Below are 23043 nucleotides of genomic sequence, written 5' to 3' on the forward strand. Positions count from 1 at the left end.
TAAATGTATCTCTATCATAATAAACTTTAGTCATAAAATGATAACCCATTCGCATGTCACTGTTAGTTGTGTTGGGAGGACTAACCCTAAATATGTCGCTGCTGTTGCTACTCTCTGGTTGATGGAAAGACTAATTCATCAACACAATGCTTCTTTTAATAAACTGTCCATAGGAAGGGCAGAGTCACAACCTTCACATAGTTTGGGTCAAAATAATCTGCCCATAAACCTTATTGCTTCAGTATTTCAAGTCTTGGCCCAAGAGGGAATTACACTTACAATTATAAATGATCCAGTAGATGTGTACAATAGTCCTGGGTTAAATCTGTTTGATATCGGCAATGGATACACAAATACAGGCCCGGACTGGCCATCTGTGGGTTCGGGCAAATGCCCGGTGGTCCACTTGCTTTAAAATGAAAATTGGCCGCTCACCTAAAAATGCACTCTATTTATCAATAAGTAGTAGTTCTAGTTAACCTTGGGTTTAAAAATATTTATCATGCGTGCGAATACATGGGCTGCTTGGATACTTTTGCCAGGGCTGCTTTTTCCTCCCAGTCCGGCACTGCACAAATACATAAGGAATATGTAACGATATATAGACACTTTGGAATAAACACTCATAGATTAACAAATGCACACACATATGTAAACACCTCTTTGCATAACATTATACATTTTTACTTTTAGGGGGTTATTTATCAAAATCCGAAATTTTCTCAAAATTACTACCAAATTTGCACATACTCCCTCCCCCACACAAACACCCCTATTTATAAATACATTTTCATGAAAAAAATTTTGTCCGGGAAAAGACTCGATAAAATTAATAAAAAAAATCAAAATTGCATGACTTTTTCAGATTATCGCCTGAAAACCACAAAATCTTCGGATTATTCAACGAAACCCAGAGCAGAGATCTTCAATTGTAAATGGTACATCTGCCATTGACTTCTAAATGAACTTGGCAGGTCTGAGTTGGAGTATTTTTTTATTCTGATGTTTAACACCATCGGGGTTTAATAAAACACGACAAAATCGTTTTTCCCTTTATAAGCCCGACTAGAAAAAAATGGGACTTTAATAAATAAACCTTAGGGGCACATTTACTAAGGGTCGAATATCGAATATGAAATTCGACCCTCGAAGTAAAATCCTTCAACTTCGAATATTGAAGTCGAAGGATTTACCGCAAATCCTACGATTGAAGGAAAAATGAAACGAACGATTCGAAGGATTTTCCTTTGATCAAAAAAACCTTAGAAAAGTAATGGGGAAGGTCCCCATAGGCTAACATTGTACCTCGGTAGGTTTAAACTACCGAAGTATGTAGTCAAAGTTTTTTTAAAGAGACAGTACTTCGACTATCAAATGGTCGAATAGTCGAACGATTTTTACTTTGAATCGAATTCGCAGTCGAAGGTCATAGTAGCCTATTCGATGGTACCCAAAAAAATTGAATCCTTCACTCGAGCTTAGTAAATGTGCCCCTTTGTGTTATAAAGTCACACAAAATATATGATTTTGTTGGCATCTGCAAAGTAACAAAATAAGTGTTTTTCCCTAAAAGCAATGTTTAGTGCTTTATTTATACAATCTATTTTGTAATCGGTCCTGTGATAACATCATTATTCATCATTATTTTTACCTGCAAAGAGTCTATAAATTACAGTACATTTGATTTCTTATATAACATTCCTACAGCTGAGAGTGTCCTCTTGAATCAATATCTAATATCTATATCTTAAATTTATATCTAAAATTTCTGTGCCTAGGCACATATTCTTCATTTAAGCCTAGGCAACCTTCATAGAGTACATAGAGTATTCTGGGAGTTGTCATTTATAGGAACTGTTTGGGGAAAACTGGCCGCTTTTTACCCACGTGATGGGAATCTTTGGTCTGATTTAATATAATGTATTAATCTGTGCACATAATTACTCAAAGCTCATTTAGATCACTGGTCGCATGTCATTATGAAAGGATTAAAGCTTTCTTCTCATATATTATATATTTGTATTTCTTTTTTATTTCTGTACACTGCGGGGCAGATTTATTAAGGGTCGAATGAAAATTCTAATTTTTTTTTTTTTTTGGTCAAAACTCTCAAATTCGAATTGTGAATTATCCAAACTCGATTTTGAGTTTTAATTCGAATTTTGAGATTTATCATACTCTGGCCTTTTAATAACTCGAATTCAACTATTTGCCACCTGAAACCTGCTGAATTACTGTTTAAGTTAATGAGGTCCAGGGACCGATTTGGTGATGTTTTTCCGTTTTTTCTGCGCTCCCCTGCGTTGCGCTTTCTTCTGTTCAGCCGCAGAGGAGCGCAGGCGTAGACACACTGAATTATTGTCAAGGGGGCTGTATTCACAGATGCATGTAAGCGGCAAACGCAGGTGGGACACAACATGTTGCATTTCACCTGCGTTTGCCGCTTACATTCTGCACTGAAATCCGTTTCTAAAAAGAGCAAACCGATTTTGTTATATTTCATTTTGAAATTTGACATGGGGCTAGACATATTGTCAGTTTCCCAGCTGCCCCCAGTCATGTGACTTGTGCACTGATAAACTTCAGTCACTCTTTACTGCTGTACTGTGCTGTATAGTAGGTCCCTAAGCTCAGTAAGTGACAGCAGCACAAAGCATGTGCAGTGAATCAGCAGAAAAGAAGATGGGGAGCTACTGGGGCATCTTTGGAGACACAGATCCTTACTACTAAAGGGCCGTGGTTGCCTTGGGCTGGTACTGAAGCCCAAAACATAATGTACAACATTTCTAGCTACTTCTTTAGTTAGGCTTTAGTTCTCCTTTAAAGCTCTGGCTATCAAATGTTGGAGGAAACGCTTCCTGTTGTATGAGAATCTGCACAAGTTTATCTATGGGAGGGGAGGCCGAAGGAAACTGATAGCCCAACTGGGGGCTCACTGTGGGGACTTTTCTAAACTGGTTTTCAACATGTATTTCTGCCTATGTTTTTGCACAGACACAGACCACTATAATCACATGACCTGCGATATCATTCTCATTTTGTTCTGTGATATTTTTATGCTAATTCATTAAAATGCAAAGTTGCGTCCTGGGAGCCGACCGCTGGTGACTTTTCGCTAGCGTACCTTCGGCAGTGCGTTTCATAGCGAAATTACGCTAGCGATCGATTCTGCCTATTCAAACTTACTCTTACACTTAGGTCAATTTGAATAGGGCGGGTACAGTAAAGTTGTATGGACGTCTTTATTAGAGATGTCGGTGCAAAAGCTTGAAGTGGCCACTTATTATTACAAATGTCCAAGGAACCTGAATAAAGACAAAAGAGATCCTCTAATGTCCTACACATGAGCCCACCCTAGAACGAATGTTCCATGAACCTCAAATGTCTGGAGAAAAATGTTAACCCAAAAAAGTTTAATAGTTAGGACATCTGCAGGCAATCAAGTTGCCCAGTTAAGTCCTGCTACTTGCCACCAGACACCTACTTTTTCACATATACAGACAGCGCCGATTCGCCGGCTTACCTGTCGGGAGGGGAGGAAGGAACACTAGTGCAGAGACCGCAATTGCGCTCTCCCGCAATAGTTGAGCCTAATTTCTGTTTCTGGTTTAAAAACCGGAAGTTCGGCTCTTAAAGGTGCAGGAGCGGCTTTTTGCTGCTCCTGGAAACCTCTCTGGTGCTGCCGCCTGAGGCGAGCGGCTCGCTGTATACAGACGTCATAAATGGAGCCTTTATACAACATTGCTAAACACTGGTTTGCAGGGCTCCAGCAACAACTTGGCCCATGACTGATTTAGTAACCCAGTGTCGGACTGGCCCCCCGGGATACCAGGAAAACTCCAGGTGAGCCCAGGTGTCAGTGGAACCTCATGCTGCTAAACATTTGACCTATTTCATGGCCATTCCCTATTTCTATGAGAACAACGAGGCTAAATAGATGGAATAATAGATTATAGTATGTAATGAAAAGAGACTAGGAGAATAGAGGTTGAGTGAGGAGAGGAAGAAAAATAGTACTAAGAGTGGGCCCACGGTCTAGGGTTTTTGAGTGGGCCCCTGGTGTCCCGGTTTTAGGGGAGGGACAATCCTTCTCTGATGGTCAAAAATAATGAGAGAGTTATAAGTGTGTGCAAAATGTGTTCGATGCTGTATGTTTTTCCAAAAGGCTCCACACATCTAATACACTACATTATATATGCCTCCAAAAAGTCCCATTTTGAGCAGGACAGTCTAGATTTTGACAGCTCAGCCGGTAGTCCCGGATTGTTACTGAAATGTCTTTGGGGTATATTTATCAAAGAGTGAAGTAAGAGATTGCCACAGTCTGCTAGCGTGAAATACTGCCTCTCTCCATTCATTTCTATGCTATTTTTAAAGGCGTATTTATTGAAGGGTGAAAGTGAAAGTTCACCATTTGATAAATACGCCTAAAAAACTCATAGAAATGAATGGATAGAGGCGGTATTTTGCAAAGATGTTTAACAAAGTTACAAGATAGTGACCCCCTGTGGCCAACTTTGAAAGCATCAATCATTTGTTTGATTAGGCTTGTGGTGCAGTAAGTTCATGTTTATGTTTAGTATACAAGATACAGCATTTCTAGCCTTATTCTATTTTAGACTTTACTTTCCCTTTAAAGGGCAATTGAAAAACTGTAATAACGTATATAAACCAAAGAAATGTGTTCAAACTTTAATAACCTGCTAAATTTTGTAAAATGAACATGTTAATTAGGGGCATGGCCACAAAAATAGGGCAAATCTTTTTGTTCCTCTCTCTCTATTTCAGAAATGTTCGGAGGTATGTATATAAAAGTAGCCACGACCACTGCTGTAGATGGAGGCAAAGAATCACTGATGCCTCATTAGTTTACAGCATTGATCTATTACTAGTGATGGGCGAATAAATTCGCCTGCCACGAATTTGCAGCGTATTTCTGCGTTTCGCCATCGTCGAATAAATTCATGAATCTCCCACGAAAATTTGCTGGGGAAAATTCGCCGGCGTTAATTTCTGATTTTTTCGTGAAAACGTTCTAATTGCTCGTTTTTTTTCATGAAAACTTATGAATTGCTTGATTTTTCCGTGAAAACGTTAGAATTGCTAGATTTTATAGTGAAAACGTTAGAATTGCTCAATATTTTTGTGAAAACGTTCGAATTGCTCGATTTTTTCCGTGAACTTTCTATTTTCGCAAATTTTTTGCCGTTTCGCAAATTTTGCTCGAAATTAAAATTTTTCGCCGAAACGGGGAAATTTGCCCATCACTATCTATTACTGTGTATCCTCTCACCCTGATTAGGTCCCCAAAGACCTGACATGCTGCTTTCATCCCAATCACTCAATGACTGCCCAGCAAAACTGAGCTTTTCAACAATGTCTTTACATGGCTCTACATATCCGCCCCTTCACTCTCATGCAGCCATGCTGGATTTCTGATCAGAAATTCATAAAAGAACTGTGTTTTTGCGCTGCGCCGCCTGGGCAAGTATGCCGAGTGGTGCTTCACCTCACAGTAGGTAGTGGGGGACCCTGGACAGCAGTTCCGGTGGGCCCCGGGCCCCCCAGTCCGACCCTGTGTCTGTAGATGAGCCCTCTGGTGTACAAGGACTCCTGCTTCTTATGTAATTCTCTAGAAATTCCACTAGAGGTCAAAAGTGTGCAAGGTTACAGAATGCTATGTCTGTGAAACAGTTCTTCCACCTTTAAAAAAACTATTTTGCTCTCAAAACAAATAAAACCTCATAGTTCCAATAATGCTAATGCAAATACAATCAACTCCTTGCCTCCATTAAACCTCTGACCCCACAATGGTTATACTAAACAGATTATGCTGATTGGAGCAAGATTCCATGGGGTTGTTCACCTTTAACTTAACTTTTAGTATGATGTAGAGAGTGGTACTCTGAGATAATTTACTATTGGGTTTAATCTTTTATTATTTGTGATTTTTGAGTTATTTAGATTTTTATTCAGCAGCTCTCCGGTTTGCAATTTCAGCATACCTCCCAACATTTTGGAAGTAAAAAGAGGGACAAAATTTTTTTTCATATGTAGAAAAGCGAAAGGTTTTGGCCATGCCCCTTTCTGTGACCACACCCCCTAATTACCATGTTCATTTTAAAAAATTTGGCAGGTTAGGAAAGTTTGAAAATATTTCTCCTTATCTAAACAGTTTTTTTGTTTTTCAAAATTGTTACAAAGTATCTTATTTGCACCTGTTAGCTGTTCTGTGCTGTCTGCTAACAGCCAATTAAGTGAGAAACTTTTTCTTTTTCTGGCTGTTCAGTGCAGAGAAAATAGGGACTTTCCAGTACAAATGAGGGACTGCAGGTTGAGCTGTCAAAAGAGGGACTGTCCCTCTGAAAAAGGGACTGTTGGGAGGTATGAATTTTCAGCAATCTGGTTGTTAGGGTCCAAATGAATTTAGCAACCATGCACTGATTTGAATAAGAGACTGGAATATGAAAAGGAGAGGGGCTGAATAGAAAGCAGAGTAATAAAAAGAAGAGATCACAATTAAAGTGTAGCCTTACAGAGCACTTTTTTTGATGGGGTCAGTGACCCCCATTTGAGAGCTGGAAAGGATCAGAAGAAAAAGGCATTATTAAACTTATACACAACGTAGACCAATTGCAAAGTAGCTAGGAATTGGACATTCCATAACATGTTAAAAGTTACCTCAAAGGTGAATAGGGTTGCCAACTTTTCCTAAAATTTTTACTGGCCGTGGGGGGCGCGAACAAAAGAGGACGGGCCGTGATGTAAAAGGGGGCGGTGCTGTGACTTAAAAGGGACGGGCCGTGTCACGGAGATCGCCGGAAGGAGGACAAAAGTTAAGTTTCCAGGGGATTGGGGTCGGGCCAAGGGGTCTTGTTAAGGGTATTACAAATTTACTGGCAGCTACATTGCCTTGGCAGGTGTTTTACCGGCTAGGCCGGACAATACCAGCCGAGTGGCAACCCTAAATGTGAACCACCATTTAACCCCAAAAAGATCTTTGTATAAGTCATTCTGAATTGAGAAAGCCAGGCAGATGATAAGCAAAACACCTTTACGAGGAAAAAATACAGCAAGTCCAGTTGATCTGACTTATTACTGTAGAATTACCATGACCTGACCATTATCTTCACAGACGCACAGTAAGGTTGTGTAGGAGACAACTGGAATACCCAGAGGAAACCCACACAGACATGGGGAGAATAAAATACCTGCAGATAGTGGCCAAATTGGCATAGAACTCGGGATCCCAATACTGCTACTGAGCTTTATTACTGAACAATATTAGGGAGCTTTCTATTGAACAGTGTCAGACACTGACGGGCCAATTTATTAAAAAGCAACTTTTTCAGGTTGAGCTTTACCGAAAAAGCTGTGGGGAAAAAAAGCATGACTTCTGGGTTTTATTATGCAACAAAACCGCGACCATTCCAAATCCGAAAATACTCCCGCTAAAAACATGTAGAAATCAATGCAGATGTCCCTCTAACAACTAGAAGATCTTTCTTTGATTCATGGTTTTAGAGGTTTTGTGCAACAATAAGAAACAGTTGTAGTTAAACTTGTGGTTTTCGTGACTTTTTCCATTTGTGCTTTTTCACTTTCAATAAATGTTATGACATTCGGGGAGAAAGTGAGTTTAGCCTCGGCTTAAAAAAAAAAAAAACTAAAATGAGTAGTTGATAAACATGTCTCTTAAGCTGGCCATAGATGCAAAGATCCGAGATTCGTACGATTTTTGGACCGTGTGTGGAGAGTCCCGACATTTTTCGACCCAGCGGAGATCAGCCGTTTGGTTGATCGGACAGGTTAGAAAATTTCTGTCGGCTGCCGATAATATCTCTGCATGTATTGCCGATCGTACGATTTTCAGTGGGAGACTGTCACCAGCTTTGTCTATCGTACGATTGCTGTCAGGGTCATCGGCTGATCTGTTCTTTAACTACTTTATTTGATCTGACTGGTAAGACTTTGATCTGAATGGTTAGTGGTGGGTCGGGAGATGGAGAAGTCCGATCGTACAATGATCTTTGCATCTATGGGCAGCTTTACTGTATCCCTGGCTCATTCTAAGCAGACACATGCCACAGGCCTCTACACATTATTCTGTTTGTGAACACACAAGTCATGTTTTTAAATAGTGATCTGAAAACATCCACTGTGGGAATTGACCAAGAAAAGGTCCAATCCTTATTTTTGTTGGAATTGTCTTTAAAAATTACAGAATGACCAACCTTATAATGTGACTAGGGCCATACTGTGTGCCCCCTGTTGTTTCATCTACCCGGAATTATGGCTGTTAAAAGCCAGTGATAAAGAATTTATTGCCCGTTTGTCACATTCCAGTAAAACCAGTATAACTAGTGAGAATTCCTCACATTGCCGCATCTGAATGCTATTCAACTGTATAAACAGCCCCAATCCATCCTGATTTACTCAGACTCTGAGACTAGGCAAACAGGCTGACACCACAAACACAATTATACATGTATTATCTGCAATTTTATAAAAGCTGCAACATGTGCATTGCTGGACAATACACATAGAGCATACACAACAACATATACAAAGAGGCTAGAGCTGGTCAGAGTTTGTAATCATCATACGGAAGATGGGCTTTTTGGATGAAGCTGGGCTTTATGAATAAATGCACTGATCACCAGATGATACGCTTAAAGGGAAAGTAAAGTCTAAAATAGAATAAGGCTAGAAATGCTGTATTTTGTATACTAAACATAAACATGAACTTACTGCACCACAAGCCTAATCAAACAAATAATTTATGCTTTCAAAGTTGGCCACAGGGGTCACAATCTTGTAACTTTGTTAAACATCTTTGCAAGACTGTGCACATGCTCAGTGTGGTGTGGGCTGCTTAGAGATCATCATAACAGGGAAAAAAACGAAACTGCTTGAGTTCTGCATGGCTGGGAAGTAAGGCGGGGGCTCCCCCTGCTGTTCATAAGTATGATTGTTTCCCTACTCTGCAGTTAGGGACCATCTGACAATTCCTATCCACAGCAGTAAATGAAGGAAGAATTTCACTGCATACAGTCAGGTTTCTTTTAAAAACAGTACACATTTTTTAATTAAAGTATATTGGAGATAGGTTTCTTTTTCATTAAAGAAAGTAAAAATGGGATTTTATTTTTTTTGTCTTACATGCCCTTTAAAATGGAGAAAGAAGGGAGAAAGTAAAAATGGGATTTTATTTTTTTGCCTTTACATCCCCTTTAAAGGGGACCTGTTGGGCAGAAATATCATCAGGCCTGGATTTGTGGAAAGGCCACCAAGGCCCGGGCCTAGGATGGCAGGATTTTAGGGGCGGCATGCTGCCCAACCACACCCACATTGGTTTAGAAACACTGGGGACGTACAGGAGATAAAATAGCTTTTAAAATTTCCTCTGCACCAATCTCTATTTCTCTTTCCGATGATGAAAATTTGTTACCCGGTTCGGGTAAAAATGTCCCGAAGCGGCAAAAAGACCCGAAGTTGCGAAAAACATCGAAGTCCAGAAGCAGCGAAAAGACCCAAAGTTACGAAAGGAGGCAAAGTTGAAGTCCTGAAGCCACGAGTTCAATTCTACTGAACACCAATTTGTGTTTTGTTTTTTTTTAAATCCCCTGGCCACCAATGTATTTTTTTAATATTCTATAGGCCCCAGCCACCAAGGTTTTTTTAAAAAATATATTTTGGGGCCCCAATTTTTTTTAAGTTGTAAGGGGGGCCCTGGTGCCAATGTTTTTTCAAAAAATATTTTTTGAGGACCCATTTTTTTTTTCTTGTAAGGGGGGCCCTGGCACCACTGGTTTTTATTTTTTTTGTGATTTCTAATGGCGGCCCTGGTGGGCTCTATTAGCTGACACCTTTGGTTGGAGATAACATTTTTTTCCCAACATCTCCCCTTTAAACTGTTATTGCATTGCACATTTTAATTGCACACTTGAAGTACTTGAAGGTCTTGTAATCTTTTGGAGCAAACAGTTTTCAGCAAGAAGTTTCATTACATTGACTGAGCGCTGGCCCAAACGATAACATTCACAAACCTTCTTCCACGGTAAAAAGAGGTGGCTAAACAGTGTTTGGGTTTGCAAAAGCTATATTAAGTATGTGCAAAAAAAATTTCTTTGCAGAAAGGCATAACTTTTCGCATTGTGAATATTTTTTCTGTTACTGTTTTTATGACATTCCCCCATAGAGCTGGGTACTTTCTAACTTATCTTCCAAATCAAGTGAAATGAGGTCATAGCAAAAGACAATACTGAAAAGCCCAGTAGATACAATTAATATCCATCCAGTATAGGTGGTAGGATTAAAAATATTACCTGTATTCAAGAAAGCCTTGGGTTGGCCTAGGATCCTTTTGAGGATGGAAGAAAAGAAGGGAACATGGATATTAAAGAGCTAAATTTTGTGATTTGTCATGCGCTTTTCCCTTCTACCTTAAAGCAAAAAAACACATTTAAATAGTTTTGTCATATTTAATTAATAAACAATCTCCTTTCTTCCCTCTCCTTTTGCTTTACAGGCAAGCCAAATACACAATATGCACACATGTCACGTCCCGAAGAGAGAGAAGGTAAATCCTAGGGACAGTAACACAACTGAATAATAAAGCTGATCTGTTTCTTTTTAAACTTCACTTAATATGGTTATGCGGCATAATGGATCCAACGTGTTAGTTTTCCTTGTGAAACTGTTGTATAAACAGAAGAATAAATCTAAGGGGACAAGAGGTGATACCATTTAGGGATATAAAATGGGTGGCACAGTGGTGCAGTGGTAAATGCTGCCTTGCATCTCTATTATAATAATCTCTATTATTATTGTTATCCTTTATTTATATAGTGATGAAACATTTACATATTTAGGGAGATTATACATAATTCACAAACGCCCTTGCCCCATTGGAGTTTACAATCATAAAGTTCCTATGTACACACCCACACATACTATGGACAATTTACTCAAGACAAGAGGTCCTCTGCACACCATAGAGACATTTTGTGCCTTAAACTACTAAAAATGCTTTACCCTTTAAACAAAGCAGGGATTGTTTGTCTATATATCACAATATATTCAAGCTGGCCAACTGCATCAAAGTCATCTCTGGTCTGGCCAGTCCAACACTCAACTTTCATCTGATTCATTAAGAATTCTATTACTAATTGTTTAAACCTAATTCAAAATATATGGCATGGAATCTTTTGGGTGTTTCTGACGCCTGGGGTCACCTTCACAGCGCGTCCATATGTTCCTCGGATCCGGGAGCTTGTATAGAGAGACACTAGCAGGCAGTGAGACTCATAACAAGTTCCCGGATCCGAGGAACATACGGACGCGCTGTGAAGGTGACCCCAGGCGTCAGTAGCCGGTTACCCCAACACTAATGGTTTCAAATTTAGTAGTGAGCACAACTTTCATTTACTATAGTTTATACAGGAGCAGTGACCAGCTCCATGTTGTAGCTCCCACACTTTCCAGCTATAGTCAGGTGATTTCAGTGGTGGCCAAAAAAATGGCAACCATGTTTGGGAGTTTTAACTTTGCAAGCGAGCAAGTTGCAGGTAAATCTTTAGGTGGCCATACACGGGCAAATTAGAGCTGACAATATTGGTCCTTTAGACTGATTAGGCAGCTTATCTGCCCATGTGTAGGGGCATCTGACGTGTCTCCCAGATTGATATCTGGCCAAATATTGGCCTGATATTGATCAGACAGGTCAGATTTTTCCTGCAATCGAGGACCAAATCGTATAGTTGATGCGGTCCTATGATCAGTTGGCGCCCGATTCCTTCGTATAATCCGATTGTTTTGCCCTAGGGCCGAACGTTCAGGTTAACCCGATATTGCCTTGCCGTGGGTGGGCATATCGGGGAAAGATCTGCCGATATTATTGTGTATGGCCACCTTTAGTCCATGTGTAAAATGTATAATGAAGCAGTAGAATTCTTAAAGGAGAAGGAAAGGCTTGCAGCACATGGGGGTGCCAAACGTTAGGCACCCCAAGTGATTGTATTTACTTACCTGAAACCCCGCGCTGGTGCTCCAATCAGCAGAAAACTGCACCAGCCCGGGGTTCTTCCAGCAAGAACAAAGCGATCCTCTTCCGTCTTCCTCTTTCTTTGCGCGGCTGCGCATGCACAGTAGAGCGAAAGGCCAAACTTCAGCTATTTTGTTCTACTGCGCATGCGTCTGCCCCAGGTAATTTGAAGAAAGAAGAAGCAGGAAGAGGATTGATACGTGGAGCTCGGTGAAAGAACCGGGGGTTTCAGGGAAGTAAATACAATCACTTGTGGGTGCCTAACATTTAGCCTAACATTTAGCCTACCAACACCTATAAATTCTATATGTGACTGTTGTGGCTGATAATCATTTTCAGACACTAGTGCAGTCTGTAGCCTAAATCTGAAATCAGACCAGTCCCTAGATCAACTTGTACTATGCGCGATCTTCCATAACCCTGTATTCCCTCACTTGCGAAAAATGAAAGTGTGAAGTAATGAAAATATAATGCACTGTACTTGTACAACTCTATGTTTGCAGCAGATACTCTACAATAGTTTGTATAAACAAGCTACTGTGTAGCCATTGAAGTGGCCATTCAAAGTTGGAAAGGGAGAAAAGGCACAGGACACTCAACAGATAACAGATAAACTCTGTAGTATACAATGGGATTCTTCAAAATGTATCTGTGATCTATTGTGTATCCTGTGTTTGAATGGCTGCCCCCATGGCTGCACAACAGCTTGTTTATATAAACTATAGTAGTTTTTCTGAAGAAAAACACACCCATTTTACCAGTGCAGAGCAACAGTACATTATATTGTCATTCTTCAAGCTAATTTATCAGCCTGTACGACGTCCAATTCTACAGCTCTTAATGTAAACAACTCTTTCTAAATACAAGATGAAGCCTCCTTTCTCCTGATCTCAGTGCATGCCCTCCTGTCTGCTGAAAGGACCTATAATATGGATCATCAGACCAGAGGCCTCCCCTTTAGACTAGAGGAAAATAACTTTTATTTGAAGCAACGTCTGTGATTCCTCACAGTGAAGACAGTGAGGTTGTGGAATGCACTGCCGGGTGATGTTGTGATGGCTGTTAATGCCTTTAAGAATGGCTTGGAAAATTTCTTGGATAAGCATTATATCCAAGAAAACCAGGTACACTGTAGCACGCCACATACTTGAACATTAGTGCATCAAGGTTGCTTTATTGGCCCCAAAACAAAAGTAGATACATACAAGGCAACGTTTCGGATCCCACTGGGCCCTGAGTCATAGTCTCAGCCGATATACCCAGGAGAGGAGGAAATAGACTAATGTTATTGCACAAATTAGAAATGCAATGGATAAACAGACTGGACACAGTATGTATGTAGTAAATAAGGAATACACTGCACCCATGTTCATATACCCAAACGCAGGCATATAGATAATAAAAAGTGACTTTGAATCTGTTTTTCATCTACAAAAACAAAACATTAACCATTGTTCCCCCCCCCCCCTTTTTTCCTTTTCTTAAGGTTATTAAATAGAAGAACGGGAGTTTCTGAGTGCTAACACTGACACCGGCAGGCACATTCCATACAAGGTAGAGGTGCAGTGTAATGAATAATTCAATATGCAGCGTCTCAGAGGTACCCGTTCTATGATAATATAAATATGATGTATATTGTATGAATTATATATTTATTTTTTTCACTGGACACTCACATTGGGAATCAAATGGACTTTTAATTAACAACAATTGACTACAAACATTTTTCCCAAATGGACTTAACATTTTTCCACATGAACTTAATTACCTTAATTGGTTTCTACCCACAACACCCTTCCCCCCCCCTCCCTTTTTCCCTCCTCTCACACTATGGCAAATTTACTAAAGGGCGATTTACTATCGGGTGCTGGTGTAAATTCGCTATTGAAATGGACCTACTCTAGCACTACTTACACCAGGCAAAATTGCGCTATGGCGAAGGGATGTAACTATGCTAATTCACTAACTTGCGGATTTTCGTGAACATTACCTCTTGCGCCAGACTTTACTTCGCCACCTCAGACCAGGCAAAGTGCAATAGAGTAGATAGGGATGGTTCAAAAAAAGTTTAAATTTTTTTCCAAGTCTCAAAAAAACACTGGCGTCTTTTACTTTTTATAGGGTGATAGGCTGAAAAACATAAAAAATTTTTTTAGGGTACCCTCCTTCTCCCCAACATTTGATAACATATGGCACCTAAACTATACAGTAGGCACATGTGTAGGGCATTAGAACACATTTATGTGTAGTGTAATGTGTTTTCTGTTGCAAATACGTCCATTGTACTTTAACTGCACGCCGTATGCAAATTTCCGATCACTTGCGTAACCTCGAACTGCTGATCGTAACATCGCTAGCGCAACTTCGCAAACGATCAGTAACTTGTGCACAACTTCGGATCTTCGTGAATTTGCGCAGTCCTGCCGAATCTACGCCTGGCGAAGTGTGGTGAAGTCAACGCTGGCGCAACTTCGGAGGTAAATGAATTTGCCCCTATATCACTAGGTGTGGTACAGGTCACAGATAAGCATTATATCCAAGGCTATAGTGATACTGAAATCTACAATTATATTGGTACAGTAAATATAGTTCAAGTGGGTGTGTGTATGGACGCTGAGTTTCATTTGGATGGGTTGAACTTGATGGACTTTGGTCTTTTTTTCAACCCAACTTAACTATGTAACTATGTAATAGAATGTAGCTTACAAAGCAGCTGTTTGTGTGTTGCTAAATGTGACCTTCAGTGTGGCAACTGGAATGAATCCAGTAGAAGCCTGCTTGTATAATTACTAACACATTCACAGGTGGTTTCCTTCCAGAACGAGCGCAGCACAAGTCTTCAAACCCAGATTGCACTCGTAAACATCAGACCACACACTACTGAGATCTTTTTTCAGTAGGGCTCTCTGCTGGTTATGGTAATATCTCCAATATACTTTAAAAAATGTGTACCGTTTTTATAAGAAACCTGACTGTATGCAGTGAAATTCTCCCTTCATTTACTGCTGTGGATAGGAATTGTCAGATGGTCCCTAACTGCTGAGCAGGGAAACAATCATACTTATGTACAGCAAGGGGAGCCCCCGCCTTACTTCCCAGCCATGCAGAACTCAAGCAGCTTTGTTTGTTTCCCTGTTATGACGACCCCTAAGCAGCCCACACCACACTGAGAATGTACGTAGTCTTGGTCTTGCAAAGATGTTTAACAAAGTTACAAGATGGTGACCCCCTGTGGCCAACTTTGAAAGCATAAATCATTTGTTTGATTAGGCTTGTGGTGCAGTAAGTTCATGTTTATGTTTAGTATATAAAATACAGTATTTCTAGCCTTATTCTATTTTAGACTTTACTTTCCCTTTAAGCACAGCATTGTATACAAGTGAGTGGGTAAAGCTTAGTGCTTGAAATGGCAGTCTTTCCATTTTGGGAAACACAATACACAATCTTTTGCTATGGACTGCTTTATGTAATTTGTATACAGTATGTATTTGTGTATATATATATATATATATATATATATATATATATATATATACATACACACAAATAAATACTGTATACAAATTACATAAAGCAGTCCATATTTAGTTTCCCTTTCTCCCTTTCAATGATATTTTTGTAAGAAAGCATAGCAATATGTGGAAGTACAGTATGAAGTAAGCAATTTACTTTTCTATAAAAGCATATTATTGCCCTATGGTATGCTGTTATATACAAAGCAATGCAGTGATCTGAGCGTATAATGTAACAAGTAGGGGAAACCATGCAGCCCAGGATCCATATGAATTTTTCAAAATAAGGTCAAATCTTTAATCAAAATATATCCTCTAAAGAGGAACAGGGGACAAGGAGTGCGGATGAGGGACAGGCAGAGCCAATACCATTCAGGCAGAGCAGTACAAAATCAGGAGTCAAGAACAAAGTCAAGGTCACAGGCCGGGTCAAATCCAACAGTATCGCAGTACAGAAACAGGATCCGAGAGAATGGATCTATGAGTAGGAAGAGTAGGCATGTGCCTAGGGCACAAAGCTGGGGGGCGTCAGGCACGTACCCAGAAACGTAACTAGAGGGAGGCGGGCCCTGGCGCAGGACGCGCAGCCGGGCCCCCGCCCCCCTCCTTCCCCCCGGAACTGGCCGGGAATATGCGCCGCACATCGGCACGCGGACTGCCGGGGGGGCCCTGAGGGGGTGCGGGCCCTGGCCCGCTCATACCCCCTGCTCCCCCGGTAGTTCCGCCACTGCACATACCTTCTCTGCCTCCTACCCCTAGTCCAGTCCCCTCTCATGGCAGCTGTTCCCAGTTGAGGACTGTGCGCACGTCTATTCACACACATACAGTATGTGCACATACACACATGAGAGGCAACAAGACCGGCCAGGTTGCCTACAGCTCCTGCCCGGCCTGACCCGACACTGGGTCAATGACAGGCTAAATCAGGAACAGACAAGACAGACTATAAATCGCACCCAGGAACTATAGAAAATAGACCTACATTGGGCAAGGAATAATTGAATATTGTAATAATTGAATATTTCACACCAATCGCAGTGTCGTCCGAAGCAGTGCTCTCCTCAAACCCAGAAACGGCGCTCGTTTCTATGGATTCCTAGATCTTTGCTAGACCTTTTTATTAGATTATCCGTAGCTTTTGAAAGTTCTGTTTATATGTAACTTCTAACTAGGAAGCTGTTAGGATGGTCACTGCTATTTTGCTATATTTGTACCACTCATGTCATTATTATTGGTACGTTTGGAAAAAGGCATCACTGTTGCCCAAAGTAGGGATGCACCAAATCCAGGATTCGGTTCGGGATTTGGCCAGGATTCTGCCTTTTTCAACCGGTTTCGGATTTGGCTGAATCCTTTTGCCCGGCCGAACTGACTCCGAATCCTATTAGGGACACGAGGGAAATTGCGTGACTTTTTGTCATAAAACAAGTAAGTAAAAATGTTTTCCCCTTCCCACACCTAATTTGCATATGCAAATTAGGATTCGGATTTGGTTCAGTACTCGGCCGAATCTTTTGCGAAGGATTCCAGGCTTCGGCCGAATCCAAAATAGTGGATTTGCGCATCCCTAGCCCAAAGCAACACAAACGGAGCATTTACACAATATAAAGTACAATAGATCTCCCATTTTATGTTTTTCAGGAGACCAGAAAAATTTTGTAAAATCAAGGAAAATGTAAAATCTGGGAACTGCATTTTGATTATATATTGGAGGGACTAAAAAATCAGTGTAAAATAAGTAGGAATGCACCGAATCCACTATTTAGGATCCTTTGCGAAAGATTCGGCCGAATACTGAACCAAATCCTAATTTGCATATGCAAATTAAGGGTCGGAAGGGGAAAACATTTTTTACTTCCTTGCTTTGTGACAAAGTCTCTGATTTCCCTCCCCGCCCCTAATATGCATATGCAAATTAGGATTTGGTTCGGCCCGGGCAGAAAGTTTCGACTGAATCCGAATCCTGCTGAAAAAGGCCAAATCCTGGATTTGGCGTATCCCTAAAAATAAGGAAAACTTAAAACCAGGGTAAGTAAAATTGAGTTTTCATTCTCCTTGATCTACTTCTAGTCCATGGTGCCCAATTATTGCTTTCTAAGGGAAACATATCATTTCCTGCTGGTGGCTTTAGATATTTTGTATGGTCCTGGACCAGAAACCTTTCCTTAATGTATTCTCCCATATTTGGTCAGCTAAAAGCACCACGCACCCCCTCTGGAGATTTCTTCCCTGGCTCCTTGCAGTTTTTTGCAGCATTGCGGTTTCTGGGAAAGGAAATCTAAACAAAGTGTAGCGTCTATTTATGTTCTCGTACTTGTAGTAAATGTTATTCCAATAGCACTGGCATAAGTATGATACGTAGGATATTTGTCTGTCTTCTAATGGTTTGTCTTTCCCTTTGACTATGTCAGTCTTCCTGCATATGTTTATTTCTCTATTATTTGTTCTTTTTTAAACAGAGATCTATGGAGGAAATAAAGAGAATTTTCATCATTCAAGTCCAAGCATTAGGTCTCTCTCAAAACAGTGTCTGTTATTGAACTGTGCACAAAGGGGGATTGACAAGAGAGGTGGTGTGCGCCATTGTTTCGCTCAGTACGGCCCCTGGAGATGTGTGTGACAGGAACAAGCTATAAACAAATAGTGTCAGACTTAGGAGAGCAATACTGGAAGGCACAAGAGAAAGATGCTAATGTAAAGTCAAGTATTCCTTCTCCTGCTCATTCAAACACACATATTTTTTATAGAGCAATATTCTTCGGTCCTATGCAGAAGTTTTTGCACCCATGAGCATTCAGTTCAGCAGTATGTTTCTGCTATAAGACAAATCTCAAAAGCATTCAGTTTCTACTGCAATACAAATGAATCAGTTCTGCGTGAGCCCACAGATCACACTTTTATATGGGAAAAGGAATATTTGATTTATTCTGTGGACTTGGCAATATGTTTTAAAAAATGATGGCAAACTGGACTAGAGGAACTACTACTAGTAAGTAGCTTATATAAGGGCCATTTGTTGGAGCTTAATTTGTGTTTTAGCTTTCCTAAATCTTTGTGTATCCAACACTGGGCAAAGTTATGCACCAATTTGTGCCATGTGCAATAATTCTGAGAACGAAAGGTACATTGTGGGTAAAAGTGTCAGTTTGTGCTAGTGTTCAGCACTTTGCGTAAATATGCCGTCTTATTTATACTATTCTGAAATATTAAAGGACACATTAGTGCCTAAAGGTGGCCATAGACTCCAAGATCCGCTCGTTTGGCGACATCGCCAAACGAGCGGATCTTTCCCCGATATGCCACTAAACTGCGTGGCTATATCGGGGGTAATTCGAACGTTCGGCCGTGTGGCCGAACGATCGAATTAGGATGCGCCAAGCGGCTCCGACGGGTCGGTCGGGTAAAAATCCAACCTTCCCGATCGATATCGTGGCCAGATATCGATCGGGAAGACCCGTCGGAAGCCCCCATACACGGGCAGATAAGCTGTCAAATCGGTCCAAACGACCGATATCGGCAGCTTTATCTGCCCGTGTATGGCCACCTTTACTCGTGATACTGGAAAACGGCAAATTAGCCACACTAACTAGTTATGTGTTGTTTAAAAAAAAAGATGCTGCCATTGCTGACAACTCCTGGGGGGAGGGGGGTAACAGATGGGATGAAAATGTGAAACAAAATAAAAATAAACACCTTATGAAAGTAAAACAATTTATTAAAACCAAAATTTATAGTTGTTATAAAGTGACCAGGCCTTCCTTTAGGGCTCTTACACACAGCCGTTTTTTGCCTGTGCTTCTCTTGCGTTACGCTTTCTTCCGTTCAGTCGCAGTGGCACACTGAATGCAAGTTTGTGATTCTTTGCAACCAGGGGGCTGTACTCACACAGACGCATGTATGTGCCGAACGAAGGTGAACTGCAACATGCTGCGTCCCAACCTGCGTTTGCCACTTACATGCGTCTGTAGGAGTACAGCCCCCTTCACAATAATTGACTGCATCTACGCCTGAACAGAATAAAGCGCAACGCAGGGGAGCGCAGGTAACGGCCGTGTGTAAGAGCCCTTAGTGCCATGACATTTGTACCCTATCCACCCTATAGTATGTAGTGCTTTACAGAAGCCACAAGGCCTGTCCATATAAATATATACAATAAACATATTTAATATATACCAAAGTGTATAAATAATGGTATTTAAAGCTATTACAAGTGTGAGTAAGCCAGCCAGCTGAACTGTGTTTTACAAACTGAACCAATTCTTGCAAAAAAAAAAAAAAAAAAAAAAGATATATATATATTGCTCAGGACCTGGGGCTTTCCGGATAACAGGTTTTTCCATAATTTGGATCTTCACACCTTTAACACTACTAGAATATCATGTAAATATTAAATAAACCCAATAGGCTGGTTTTGCTTCCAATAAGGATTAATTATATCTTAGTTGGGATCAAATATAAGGTACATTTTTATTATTATAGAAAAAAAGGAAATCATTTTTTAAACTTCGGATTATTTGATTATAATGGAGTCTATGGTAGATGGCCTTTCAATAATTTGTAACTTTCTGGATAACTGATTCCATACCTATATATGCATGTGTGTGTATATGTGTGTATTCATACCAAAAGTCAGCTTTTAGCATATTTTCTGAGTGATATTTTTCAGTGAATCCTGAATTCCGTTCAAATTCAGAATCAGACAAAATTGCTTTTTCCATGAATCTGACAATTCACTATGCTTAGCTGAGCTCAGTTTTCTACCATAACATCATTTGACAAACAACCGAAATCAGCACATTTTTGTTTTTTACAAGATGTATTATAAAAGATTTTTTTTAATTCAAACATAAGGGTTGGTAATTGGCCAGATATTAGGCTGAGTAACTGGTCTACGAATTATATAAATTCTTTATAATACTAACAACAACAAAAAAAAGTCTGTTGGGCAGAAGAGAGATATTTCTATAGACTACTACATGATACTGATCAGCTAACTGCCAGTTCTTTACTGTGTACAGTACAGTATTCCCTGCAATACAGGGCATTATCCTCCCCAATATACAGAGATGTCTAAATCCCGGGCCATGAAATACAGGGGCCCACTGCAGCGTCCACAAAGTTTTGGCTCTCTCATAACACTGTACAATACAGGGTCCGAATGAACTTTCTATAAAGTAAAATACAAGTGTTGATGTTAAAATATTGTACTGAACATAACCTGACACGAACAGGTAAAAGAGGACTAGCTTATAAATTACTAGCATGATTATAGAAACTCCATTTGTGGGTGTGTAGCACTTAGATAGATGTTCATGTGGGCAACACAATCTGTGAAAGCGGTAAAATAATTGGGCACACAAACAGAATTTTCGGTTAATTTCTTCTCGTGTTAGAAATGTCATCAGAAACTGCCTATTTTTAGTGTTTGAAGTCTCAGCAACTCTTCATCCATTCTCATGTGTAGCTTTGTAGACAGTCCTTGCTCTCTGGTCACTTGCCCCTGACAGGGGGTGTTGCTGATGGATATGGTGGGTTATGCATGTTCCACTATGTGCCCCTCACTGGAGAACTCCAGTCCATTCTTTTTCAATAGAGTTTGCTTCTGCAGTCCCTTCAGTCTTAAGAGAAGCTCCTGAATGAACACCTAGTAAGAACATAAAAAGGTAAGTGCTGTACAGGAACAAAGTAACATGTTTCATTGGTTGCAAAGAATCACAAACTTGCGTCTTGGCTTTTAAAAAAACCCTGGCACACTGAATGCATTATAATGTATAACTGAAACCAACCAATTTCCCTTGGATACCTATTTAAAGGGAAAGTAAAGTCTAAAATAGAATAAGGCTAGAAATGCTGTATTTTGTATATTAAACATAAACATGAACTTACTGCACCACAAGCCTAATGAAACAAATGATTTATGCTTTCAAAGTTGACTACAGGGGGTCACCATCTTGTAACTTTGCAAGACCAAGACTACGCACATGCTCAGTGTGGTCTGGGCTGCTTCGGGATCATCATAAACAAAGCTGCTTGAGTTCTGCATGGCTTGAAAGTAAGTATGATTGTTTCCCTGCTCAGCAGTTAGGGACCGTCTGACAATTCCTATCCACAGCAGTAAATGAAGGGAGAATTTCACTGCATACAGTCAGGTTTCTTATAAAAAAAACGGTACACATTTTTTAATTAAAGTAAATTGGAGATAGATTTCTTTTTCATTAAAGAAAGTAAAAATGGGATTTTATGTTTTTGCCTTTACATGCCCTTTAAATGCAATTTCCATTAGTCTCCACTATAGAAAATGTCCCATGCAAATAGCATCTCCCTCCAATGCTCAGAGCATGACTGTGCAGTTTCTGGGGTCCTGTACAACCCATAAAGGAATGCATTGCCTGGCACAGTTACAACAAGGAGGAAGAACTAAAATCAGCTAAATCTAGGAATTTCCATGAACGTTAAATTCTTTACCTTTTGCGAGAGTTCATTTATGCTTTATTGCGTAACTGTGGTTATTTAAAAAAAAAAAAAAAATAATATATATATTCCTACAAAGTCACCCTCCGGAGTCTCTCCTACCAGCGGCATTTTGTCTTTGACAACTGTTCAGGTAACAGAATGGAATTATGTACAATCTATCCTTAAACGGGAACTATCGCAAACATGAAAATGTAATACAAGCTTCCTCATACTAAAGTTAGAAACTTTCTAAATACAATCAATAGGGATGCACCGTATCCAGGATTCGGTCTTTTTCAGCAGGATTCGAATCCTAATTTGCATATGTAAATTAGAGGCGGGGAGGAAAATTGCGTTATTTTTTGCCACAAAACAAGGAAGTAAAAAAAATGTTTCCCCTTCCCACCCCTAATTTGCAATGCAAATTAGGATTCAGATTCAGTTCAGTATTCGGCCAAATCTTTTGCAAAGGATTCAGGGGTTCAGCCGAATCTAAAATAGTGGATTCGGTGCATCCCATTAAAGATTCTGCATTGTTTCTGAAATAATCAAGTTTATATTCACTATTCCTCTCTCAGCATCTGTTTATATTCATTTTTATTTCATGCAGCAATTGGGTGTCAGATGAATCATCCAATTTACTGTATCTTATAGGGGGCTCCCTTTCCTAGCAGATGTATTAGAGCTCACTCTAGTAACCGATTCCAGTACAAACAAAACAACGGACTTTGCACAAATTCTGCATGTAGAGAGACAGGATTTCTGGTGATATTAATAGAGTGAGCTCTATCTAGGCAAAAGGAGCCCCCCTATAAGATATATTGGATCATTCATCTGAAAAACCAACTCCTGATGCTAAGAGAGGGATACTGAACATAAAACTTAATATTTCGGAAACGGCACAGAATTTTTAATTGATTGTATTTAGAAAGTTTCTAATTTCAGTATGATGAAAAGCTTATATTAATTTTAAATTTTTGCAATAGTTCCCCTTTAATAAGGACAAACAAAGGCTAATTCACTGGCAGATGC

At 40.0% G+C, this 23043-nt stretch overlaps 1 protein-coding gene across 2 annotated transcripts in view; it reads right to left on the bottom strand.

Moving 5' to 3' along the window:
- Positions 1 to 20382: 20382 nt before the first annotated feature.
- Positions 20383 to 23043, bottom strand: part of ppp1r14a.S (protein phosphatase 1 regulatory inhibitor subunit 14A S homeolog) — a 28173-nt gene continuing 25512 nt past the window's right edge. For both annotated transcript variants that reach the window (XM_018233290.2, XM_018233291.2), the window contains exon 4: positions 20383 to 21202. In XM_018233290.2, coding sequence (XP_018088779.1) covers positions 21092 to 21202 — 111 coding nt within the window. In that variant the 3' untranslated portion in view covers positions 20383 to 21091. The remainder of the gene's footprint in view (positions 21203 to 23043) is intronic.

This window comes from Xenopus laevis, chromosome 8S (genome assembly GCF_017654675.1).
Source record: "Xenopus laevis strain J_2021 chromosome 8S, Xenopus_laevis_v10.1, whole genome shotgun sequence".
NCBI lineage: Eukaryota > Metazoa > Chordata > Amphibia > Anura > Pipidae > Xenopus > Xenopus laevis.